At 36.9% G+C, this 12,059-nt stretch overlaps 1 protein-coding gene across 3 annotated transcripts in view; it reads left to right on the top strand.

Annotated features, from left to right (window-relative positions):
• Positions 1–12,059, top strand: part of LOC122800063 (rho GTPase-activating protein 7-like) — a 988,694-nt gene that overhangs the window by 965,358 nt on the left and 11,277 nt on the right. For all 3 annotated transcript variants that reach the window (XM_044069557.1, XM_044069559.1, XM_044069558.1), the window contains one exon: positions 5,764–5,937. In XM_044069557.1, the coding sequence (XP_043925492.1) occupies positions 5,764–5,937 (174 nt within the window). The remainder of the gene's footprint in view (positions 1–5,763; positions 5,938–12,059) is intronic.

The raw sequence follows: 12,059 nt of genomic DNA, 5'->3' as shown, positions 1-12,059 counted from the left end.
TATATATTCTTCTTTGCTGTTATTACCCTAACCTGTTTTTAAAAGTGTCTAAATCTTATTTTCTAAGTCATAATTACCATGTTGAAGAGAGAATGTCTTATAGTGCTATGGGGAGTCTTTTAGGCTGGGATTTCGTATTTGCAAATAATGCATATAGTTATTTATTTTATTACTTATGTAGTTGTCATTTGTTTTGTTTTCCATGTTGTGCCTAAGGTTAACATTCATCTAATTAAAAAATGAAAAAGGGTTGCTGCCATGTCACTACTTCCTCCTGTCCAACATTCTCATCTCCTATAGTACCAAGCTGTTCCCTTAACCATAACAGTTAAACAGAGATAGTCTCTGAAAAGGAAGACAAATACCGATTAAAGCTGCTTCACATTTGCTGTATATTATTCATCACTTCTCATAACCCCCAACAGGTCAAATGTCTGACTGTCAAGGCTGAAACAGGCAGTAGGCTGGGATATATTCATTTCTATAGATACAGTCCCATTCAGAAAGGACCAGAAAATTGCATTTTGTTGCCAAATCAATGTCACTAATATGGTGGGTAGAAATGCCACTCCTCCATCTAGTGGTGGGTTAGTAAATTTATACTTTGTTCCCTAAGAAGGATCAGCATTATTTCCACTGGCAATCAGATATTATAGCTGAAGACCACTAAATCAAACTTCTGTGCTTGGCTTTTTCACCAAAACATGTCCCCGAAGGAGGTCACTGCAATAGACTATTTCTGTTTACATCTGAGATGTAGCAACTCAGGAACTAATTATGACTGTAGCAGGGGTGAAGGGGGCACAGTCCCCCTCACTGGGGATGAGGTGGCTCTGTCTCCCTTAAAAACACTTTGTTGTCCTGTTTGATGATGGGTACTTCTGAGTACTTTTCTCATTCAAAAGTGAATCTGACCCCCCTGTATTTTTATCAGTAACATTTTCTTTAGTTTTGGAATACATTTTATTTATCATAAAAGGCTTGCTGGGTAAAGATGTTTTGTTTTCAGTGGTAATCAGGAAGTTTGTGTGCTTAAGATGCTTGCTCATAGTTACAGTTTTATATATTTATTTGCCTGGTTACTTAGTCTGTAACTATGTAAGTGTGTTGATCCAAAATACATTTTACATTCAAACCCCACTATGATGTTCACAGAGAAAAATGTGGACAGGTATCAGACCATGAAAAATTTCTAGAAGTTCATCTCATGATATTACAGCTCTGAGCTGTTAAATGAACTTCAAGTTGTGTTCCTTTATTTGATTTCCTCAATTACACATCCAAGCCAATTTTAAGCGAGTCATTTACCCAGACAGTGTCCCCAGAATGCCTCTGAAATAGGACCCTTGTAGCTAGTGGGCTTACCCATATTAATTTATCATTCTGTTCACAGATAAGTGTTATTGAAGTTATAATCACATGGTCTTCAGGCAAAAACAAAACACTGTTTAATATATTTCTCAAAGTACAGAATGGAAGTGGACACTGTTTGAGGAAAACCCTGATCTCCTGAACTTCATCAACCTGCAGTTTGTGGATATTACCTATAGGCCATACTCATAGCCCAGTGTTGGTTGCCTCTTCTGGTGCTATGAACTGTAATCTGAAGAAGAGACACCACAAGCCTCTTTATGAAGAAGGAGATTGTCCTGAACAAGTTGCTTCAACCCTTAGAGATGGTTATACTTAGTTGGAAAGGTGGTGGAGAAATGGTGTTTCCTACCCCCAACCACCACCACCGAGTCAACTTTTAATGACTGAGGAAGACAGTAAAAAAGATTTTGTGATTCATTCAGAATAGTCTTTTCCTTTCGCTATTTGCAATGGCCCCACACTAGCCCAAGTCTGTTATCCCACTTACATTCCCAATACACTGGTATAACAAAACCTTTCACATGAAATAATTATCTCCAGCTAGCATTAATCCACTGAGGTACAAACTGTTCAGAGGCACTGCTGAACTAATTACACTACAGCAAGAAAGAAATGATAGAATATGTGGGCCAGTCACAGTACTTTGATAGAAAGCATGAAGTGGTACTTACAATATACTCACCTTGAAATGAAACACGGAAATTTGATATAATTTGAACCATTGCAGTAAAAAAAGGCATGCGGATATTTTCTGTACACTACATGCAACTTTTACCAAATGTTGTCTTTCATGGTTTCACATGTAATGCTGCTCATAAGAATGGCAGAGTACTTCATTCAAGTTGCCACAGCAATACATTAGTGAGGCCAAGGGAAGGTAAAATGTATAGGGCCAGACTGATTCAGCCACATAGAAGGGTGGACTGTACAAGGGTGTGTCAGACCCTCAGCATTGTCTTGATGAGATAAGGTGATGCAGGACAGCTCTTCAGGTCCTATGCAAAACAGTGAGAAACAGGAGTAATGAATTGCAAGAAATAATAAATCAAAAACCTTAGGTTATGCATGGAGTGGTGGGAATATTTCTACGCTTATTTTATGCTCCCAGTCACTGGCTGGACAGCCAGCAACTAGCCAGGGCCTCCTTTTCCTACAACAACATATTAATTAGACAACAATGATGTGCAGTTTTTCTACTTCAGTGGATTAGTTACCATGTACTGCAGGTAGTCACATATTACCTGAGAAATGTTATTTTATTGTTAATTTTTTTATAATTGTGCATGGCAGAGGCAGGAGATGGTTAAATGTTTAATGGTTTGTGCCTTCCTTTGACTAGTTCTGTACCATTTTTCTACTACCACCACCCCTAGATAAACACAAACACACACACACATATATATATATATATATTTTATTTTTTTTATTTTATATATATAATTTTTTTTTAATTAACATTTGTTTACCAGGAAAGTCTGACTTGGAACGAAGCCAATTTTCAGCAGAGGCACAGGAAGAAATGTTCCAGATGCATGTTTTTGTAATGTGGGAGGAAACCAGAGTACCTAGAGAAAACCCACACGAATGCAGGGAGGACATGCAGACTCCACACAGAAGGCACTCCAGCCAGGAATCGAACCGGAGAACCTCTTGCTGTGAGGCAACAATGCTACAGTTGCACCATTGCTCCATCCGAATTGATTGATATATATATATATATATATATATATATGTATATATATATATATATATATATATATATATATATATATGTATATGTATATATATATATATATATATATGTATATGTATATATATGTATATGTATATATATATATATATATATATATATATATATATATATATATATATATATATATCAATGCTCCCTATATAAAGATCAAAATGACCCATCAGTGTAAGCATGTTATACATGCCTGTTAGTAGATTAGCTTATTTTCTTCCATGTTCTTGTTTATTTCTCTACAACAATTTTTCAGTATACAGAAGGGAGTAAAGTAAGCCTCTCTAGTGAACGGTATGAAATGAGCTCAGACTCTATGACTATAAGAAGTCGTATAGCAGACTAACAAACTGTATTCTGTAGCCACGTCACTGGCATCACATAAGACAGAAATCAGGAATGCACACGATGAACATAAGATAATTACTCACTGGCATCACACAGGACAGGGTTACAGTATGTACGGTGCAAATTAAGATAATTAGTCACTGGCATCACATAAGAGAGTATTCCAGAGTGTACATGATGAACATACTGCAGTTCTTATGAGAACTAGAAATGATGAGGTAGTCAATCATAAGAATCAGATCCTTATCCAATAGGCAAGCAACCCGCGGTGGTTGTGCTGCGGAAGCATTGTCACCTCACAGTGAGACGCTGTCCGGTTTGATTCTCAGCTAGAGCGTCTTCTGCGTGGAGACATGCGTGAATGGGCGTACCTTCTTTGAAGGTTGTGCGTCAGGCCTGGCAAGCCTGTACGTAAAAATCAACTGCCAATCATTAGCCGACCAGAGTTCCACTGTGGCGACCCCCAACTGGGAAAAGCCGAAAGACACAATCATCCAATAGGTAAGCAAGCGACCAAACTAATTCCATATTGAAATGTTGACACTCTGAGTGCCTACACATCGAAAAAAAGTCCAAAAATGCAGAAGAGTGAACATCAAACACCACTCTTCTCCATTAAATTTGTGTGTTGCAAGAGGCAAGCCTACCTGCTCCCCCTGATGTGGGGGGCACACCCCCCCAAACACACATATATCTATATACATATATATATATATATATATATATATATATATATATATATGTGTGTGTGTGTGTGTGTACATATATATATATATATATATATATATATATATATATATATATATATATATATATATATATATGGGTTCCTATCAGCATTTCGAATGTTGAAAATGCAAAATTTAATTTAATCGAACTAAAATGTTTGAAATCTCAGAAGAGCGAACTGACGGAACATTGATTTCTTTCCCAGGGAAAGAAATCAGTTGGCCATCATCAGAGTTTGCTATTTCCTCCACTGTGGTGCGGTCTTGGAGTTGGTATATTTAATTAGGGGGATGTGGGGGTGAAGCCCCCCCCACTTCTGTAAGTGTTTAAAGTATTGAATTTTTTTTTTTTGCACAGAACACCACTTTCTTTCCCTGGGAAAGAAATCGATGTTCCGTCAGTTCGCTCTTTTGCGATTTCGAACATTTCAGTTCGATTAAATTGCATTCGGTGTTTTCAGCATTCGATATGCTGATATAGACCCATATATATTATATATACTAACTATGAGATTGCTATACCTCATCGAAAAGGGAATATGCTGAGAAACATCCATCTCTGACTTGGTATATTCATATTTGTTTTTTTTGGTCATTCAGTCTCCATATTTTGGAAGTCTTCTCTGAAGCATGTCTTGACATTTCATATGTTTACTGGCCAAACTAACTGGGCTAAATGATCAGTGCCTGCCAAAAAATGCAGATGTGTGTAACACCATCATTTGGCTGATATAATGTTACTTTGGAGTACAAATCCCCCTTTATGAAAATGGTGATGAAATCATGGTGCAGTCTCTCTGCTAACAAAAGAAGATATCAAATAACAGATAAATGAAACTGAAGAGTAATAGGTAATAACCAGAAAGGAGAAGGGGGTGTTGAGTAAGCAAATAAACTGTTCGGGGGACATTCTGGAAGCCAAGTAAAGCAGACTGGATGGGGCTTTCCTGCTTGTATTAGGTGCATCGCCTTTTGTTTCTAACATTACTTCCACTGCATCAGGTTGGATGGGAATGTTTCCTGGGAAGTATATATGTACAGGTTTACTACTGAAATGTCAAACGGCACTACATCGACTGTACTATAGTCGAACATGGAAGTTCGAAAATAGTAATGTCGACGACAAAAAAACAATCTAGGACTGTGTTTTAACATGGGTCGAGGTAGGGGAGATGTTTGTAGTTCTGAATAATACTGAACACCTACCTCGACCCATGTTAAAACCATTCCTACATTGTTTTTTGACGTCGACATTACTATTTTCGAACTTCCGTGTTCGAATATAGTACAGTCGACGTAGTGCCATTCGACATTTTAATAGTAAACCTATGTACATAATGCTTTCTGCAGAAATAGCCTTGTAAGTAGAAATTCCATGACTTAAAGGCCAGAAAAATCTGCCCCCCCCAAAAAAAAAAAACATGATTTTCTCTCTTCTCTCTGAACCCATTCTTATAGATACTCTATACTGTTGCAATTCAGGTTACCTCATTTTGATTGTTGAGTGCTTTAAACTATTGCAAACACATAACATAGTGAATAACAACTAAATGATTTGTTTCTTCCTAGGACATGGAAAACGGAGCCCCAGACAGGTAACACTGTGCTGGCAGCAACCTCCGTGGACTGCGGAGAAGAATGCCAAAATGGGATTAAAGGTCATGTGATCACATGCCAGTATCTTACTGAACCATTGGGTACCCAAAGGTGCAGACTCACACATGTGTGTAGGACAGATACAAGGTAAGAACAGGATATTGGAGCTAAACAGTTCAATTAATATTCATCTGCTTAGATAATTAGATTAAGTTTTATAACAGGTAATCCGTAGCCTATACAAGAACAATGTATACAATTTTTCTTACAAAAAAATCTGCATCATTGCAAGTTTTGCAAATCTTCTTTAGTAAATGTTACCCTTCACATTATACTGCTTGTTATATGCATGTTCCATACTGATAACCAAATGTCTGCTGGTCCTAAGGTCCTGTTTTAGTGGTGACACGCAGAGTTCATCAGTACATCAGAGGTATTTTAAAAACAACAAATAAGCAGGTAAAACTTCAAATAAGGACATCAAATATTTACTATTTTCATATTAATAAAACAGACTATATTTCAAGTACTTATAACCAGTTGCTGACATCCAAAGCAGCATATTTCACATCACTAATGGTATAGTAATTTTCAGCAGAAGCACTTTCCCTGCCAGAGGAAATGAAACTAGGCAAAAGTGTATTTCTAATTCTGTACAGCTCAGATAGTTACACTCATACTTCAGCTAAAGCCAGAAATGAAATCTCAAAATGGGAAAGGTGACATATTTTCAGAACCAAGTTTAATAAGCTAATGGTTGTACATATGATTGTTAGGTTTCTCCATAATCAAACACAACATAAAATATTCACAGACAGCAATTTGCCAGAGAGAGATATTGAAAAATATCAAACTAAGAACAGTCCATATCATCAAGATACCTGCTGCTAGGTGACTTTGAACTGGCACCATTACCGCCAACCCGCCACGGACAAAAACCAGATCAGTCAATCCCTCCTCATAATTTTTGCTGTGGACATGAAAAACCTAGATTTTCTCAGGTTTGAAATAGTTCTGAAGAAGAGGACTGCACTTCTTCAGATTTTCTGTTGGTTCAAAAAACAAAAGCACTCACCGTTTTAACAAATACCAGCATTTTTTCAAGTGAAGACTGTAAATGAAATGTCACATTTTGAAGCAACTATGTCCTGGTTGCCCGGCACTATTGCTGAATGATAGTATCATTCACACACTTTATTGAGCTTTTTTCCAATAACCTTGGGACCCATAGCTCACAGCTTTGCTCAAAAATAACAATGGTAGAAGGCTAAAAATCAGCAACAGTTTTGAAGAATTATTTTAATTCACTTAGAAAGTTAATGCAACATGTTTCCATCAATTTTCTGAAGAATATGAAATATGAAGCTCATTACTTGTGGCATTATCGACTGACTGCAATCCTCAGTGATTTACCTGAAAATTAAAACTTTAATTTGTGACAGGATGAAAGCAAAATAAGGGACATTCTACAAAATCAGGGACAGCGGAGAGTTTCACTTTGGACTGTTCTACTAAAAAATCTAACAAATGTCTTTGTAGCGAGTTATTTTTTTTTCACTCAGACTTGTATAATTAATGTAATTTTTATCTGCAGAAGGAGCATAGTATTCACCAATGTATCACTTCTGAAATTTTTGATAAAACACTCTTAGTACTTCAGATTTACAACCATTTTTAGACAGAAGTGAAGTTTTGACCTAATTCGTATACTTTTTTCATTTTTGTCAGTTTGTTTTACAACAAACATATTTTAAAATGTGCATCTCATAAGAAAGGGCATCGCATCCACGTGTAAGGATGTTATAACTCCACTGTACTTGACCCTCATCAAACCATTAATAGAGTACAATACTACCTTCTGCATGTACCTCACCAGACACCTGCAGCAGCTGAAGAGACTGCAGAGGTTTCTCAATAAGAAAATACAGGGACTCCAAACCATGACTTATGTGAATAGACTGAAAGCCCTGTCACTGTGCTCTGTATCATATTGGCTGCTGAGAGGCGACTTGTGCCTGGCCTACAGGGCAGTTTCTGACCCAGCCCCAATGGACATGCTGCACATCAGCAAGTTAAGTGACACAAGAGTCACTCGCTCTAGGGAACTTAACCTAGCCTGTGACACTAACAGAACATGGTGTAGAGACAGCTATATCTCCCTGAAATTAACACTACTCTTTAATAAGCTTCCAATTCATGTAAAGCAGAGCTCTTCACTGACCCTATACAAGTGAAACCTGGACAAATGGATGGAAGACCACAAATTCACCCCAAGGGTAGCACCCATGTCCCTCATGGACAGGGATAGTTGGTGTGTATCATAAACATGCTCTGCAAATTACGTCCATCTAACCAAAGACAATTGAGGCAACTCAGGATTAACATGGTTAGGCTTGTAAGGGCTCTAGGGCTGCTAGCCCAGTAACCTCCTTGAAAAATAAAAAACAGCTGTTTATTCTTTTTCTATAACTGTAAACTACAGTATGAAATAGGTAAGTGAGATGAATCCACTCCCAATAACATGACCATTTTCAGCCATGAACCTAGGCATCAGGCAAATGACAAACATACACTGCAAATACAGAGTTACAATCAGTTATCCATAAAATGCAATGTAATGCAATAGAAGCATATCCTTCCATTAAAAAATGTGCAATACTGGTACACTTAAAAAGTGGAAGGTATCAATATCTATAGCATCCATTATTTTCAAGTCATAAATAGACATATTTATTCTGCTTATCATATTATCTATTTCCTTGTTACCAATTAGTTTAAAAGTTTGTACATCTGATAATTCATTCATGGTTTGCAAGTAATCACATACATCCATTAGTACAATGGCACCCCCCCTTATCTGTTTCTTTTATAATTATTTCATCATTATTTTGCAAATACTTTAGTGCTTTAAATTCCTCAGCAGTTAAATTATACAGTTTCTTAAATATTCCTTTACTATAAAAATCATGGATTTGTTTTTCACAAATGCTGTTAAACACATTAATAACAGGATCACTAAATGCTTTATGGATGACTATCCTTTTAAGGAGATTGTTGATTTTAATTGATGTTTTTTGGTAGGCTGACTGTGTCATGTGATGTAATTAAATTGTATTTAAAAATGCTCTTTTTATGAAGTTTGTATGTAAGACACTGAAGAAGGTTATGTTATCCAAAAGCTTTGTTTCTTCATTGACGTATTTGACGTTGTGGAGTTCTACATTTTTTTCTTGCTTTAAGATTTTAAATAATTGTCATATAAACTTAGAAGGTTTCTAGAATAGCAGTTTTGAATTAGCATGCATTTTCTAAAGGATATGAAGTCTGAAACTTAAATGTGTTATTATTAATGATTTCCAGAAAATTGCAACATTTATGAACAACAGATCAAAAATGCGGGGCAAAAATCTAGTCAGTTGAGAGGTACGAGTATACTGTGATATAAAAAGGAATGACTAAGAAAAGTGTTCCTGTCCTGGCACAAGGTTGGCTACTTCATTGTCTGCTAGAACTGGTTTCCACTCTACCACAACACTAATACTGGATGTCATCCCTTCTGTATGTCTTCATTCAAGGTTCCTTGAATAACAGCACCACAACCCTAGTCTTTACCTACATTGTACACATACTTTGTACAGTGTTCTAATGGGAACTGATTATGCTTTTTTGCCGGAGAATACTTTAATTTAGTAAAGCAAAATACCGACTCATTAATTAATCTGGATCCTTTTTATTGATTGTTATCTACGTGCACCCACTCTTATTTCTTATAGTGCTTTTCCTTAAGGTAGGTTCCTTGCAACCTACTTCTCATCCACCAACAATGGAAGTGGACTCTGGTCAGAGTATATCTTATTTAGACCAAAAGATTTCTGAGCAGTCTGATGCTGATAGTGATTAAACACTTTCAATTATGCCCAAATCCCCACCTGCTGTCTGCTTTGTACATATTATACAGTTGATGAGAAACTGTGACTAGGTTGTTACTTCAATTACTTCTCTTAAGTTTAACTCTACCATTTTATGTAAATCACAAAAAAAAATCTAGACCTTCAAGCTCTTCTTCCCACTAAATATTCGTATAGTGATTTTATACATATGTATTAGTATTCCCTCCTTGACCTGCTATTACCAATAGCCCACATAAACTCTCAGACTTTTCCATTCATCCTCCATCTGTCAGTCATCACTGCCCATTAATGTGTTCAATATATACATGGTCTACCTTCATAACATCGCAGCCCATTTCGTCGACTCTGATAATGATGAAACTGCAGAAGCATGAAGTCCCGGAATACCATTTTTCCTCTCCGGGAAAGTAACCACTTGGCCACCAACAAAAAACAAACACAACTGTAACAAATTATAACCATCAAAGTGGGGGGCTTTGCCCTCCATACCCCTCCTACTCAAATATAGCAACTCCAAGATCACACTACAGCACAGAAAGAGCAAAGTTCACCATGGTAGCCAAGTGGTTATTTTCCCAGAAAGGATAGATGATGTTCCAAGTCTTTGTGCTTCTGCAGTTATGACATTTTCATTGTGCCATTTTTAGAGTCAATGAACTGGGCTGCGACATTATGAAGCGGAATCATATACTGTGTATGTATATATATATAAAATTCTTCTCCCATACTCATTACTTCCCAGCCAAAAGCAGAAGAAAAAAAATCCCCTCAAATTGAAATCACCCAAAACATGGCACTACTTTAAGCAGTTGATGCCTGCTCAATGATCCTCAGGGGAGGGATGATGCTATGTTCATAGCACTGGTGACATCTAGTGTGGAATGGTTATAGTGCCTGCCTGCCTGCCTGTAGTAACCATGGTGGCTCATGCTGCATAAAGCAGGGCTTCCATGGTAAGTTAGGGAAAAGGAGGTATAGCCATTGCAATGTGAGCAGACAGACTAGAAGTATGCTACTCCAAGGATTCTGGCTAATTGACCCATGCACTACCACCTGACTTTTAACACCAGTAGAATGGATATGCCTATAATGTTTCCTGGGAGGAACAAATGGCTTTAGGGCTCTCACCTACACCAAGGATGCTAAGCTCCTGCCCCTGCCAATTGAGTGCAGGTAGTGGAGCCATCAGATGGGATCTGCCAGAGATACCGGGATAAAAATGGTAAAAAAGTGAACCCACATAGTGTCCCTACCAAACCCATAAAAACATCTGAGGTAGTCATTATGATAAACCATCTCCAATCAGTACAGAATAAATACTTCCATAAAAAATCCAGAGGGCATCAATTTGCTCAAAACCTATGGTCTACAAAGGAACTTAAAGTTTTATATAAACTAAAAGACTAAGTTAGTTTACAGTGGAAAACTTTACACTCCTCAGATACTTGTCAAAGATCCACTCTACTCAGAAATCCAGAAATAAGTCTATTCATTGTCACAAAGCAAATCTTTTTCAAGCATCTCAAATCAAAAACCTTCCTTCACAATCAAAAGAAAGTCTGGAACTTTGTAAATCAACTAGCAAGACACTGCTCACATAAAAACACACAAAAATAGAGACAAAAAAACTACTTCAGGAGTATTAACCCCTCCTGATTTCCTTACTGAATTCACCATGTGTTTCACCCTTAATTTCAGTATTCCTAACTCAACCAGCACCCAGCTTCATTACCCTCCTAACTCTACAATTGATATTCTCTTTCTACTTCAAAACTAACTTTCAGTGATGTAGAAAAACAGTTAGATGACATTCCCTCAGATGTCCCAGAGGGTTCTAATGGTATGCACCATTGGTTTAAGGAATATATCCTTGTTCCTGTCACATACCTTTACAAACTCAGCCTCACTAAAAACATTATGCCAAAAGAACAGAAAACTGAAATTGTTAAACCATTTCCTAAATTTATTAAACCAAACAGCAGAAATGATTTCAGACCACTCTGTATATCATCAAGTCTTGGCAAAGTATTTAAGAAATTAATACACATCTGTCAGAAAATGTACAATCCAATCACATTATCTATAGGTAACAACATGGCTTTTGTTCTAGCAGAAGAGCCATGACAGTCTTTTATACACTGGTAGATGATATACTACAAAATAGGGATAAAGGCCTCATAACAGGCATTCTCTTTATAGACCTCACAAAAGCATTCAGTCTAATTGACTTCACATTCTTATTAAGGCAGGAATAAGTTTCACTGCAGTCCTTTGGTCTCACTGTAGTCCTTTGGTTCAAAGGCTTCCTAGAAAATAGAGATTTTAAACTTTAAATTGAGAAATCATCTTCCTGTTCTG

The sequence above is a fragment of the Protopterus annectens genome, chromosome 4.part0, assembly GCF_019279795.1.
Source record: "Protopterus annectens isolate FY-2018-M chromosome 4.part0, PAN1.0, whole genome shotgun sequence".
Taxonomy (NCBI): domain Eukaryota; kingdom Metazoa; phylum Chordata; order Ceratodontiformes; family Protopteridae; genus Protopterus; species Protopterus annectens.
The sequence above is the reverse complement of the archived record's forward strand: the minus strand, read 5'-3'. Positions and strand labels throughout refer to the sequence as shown.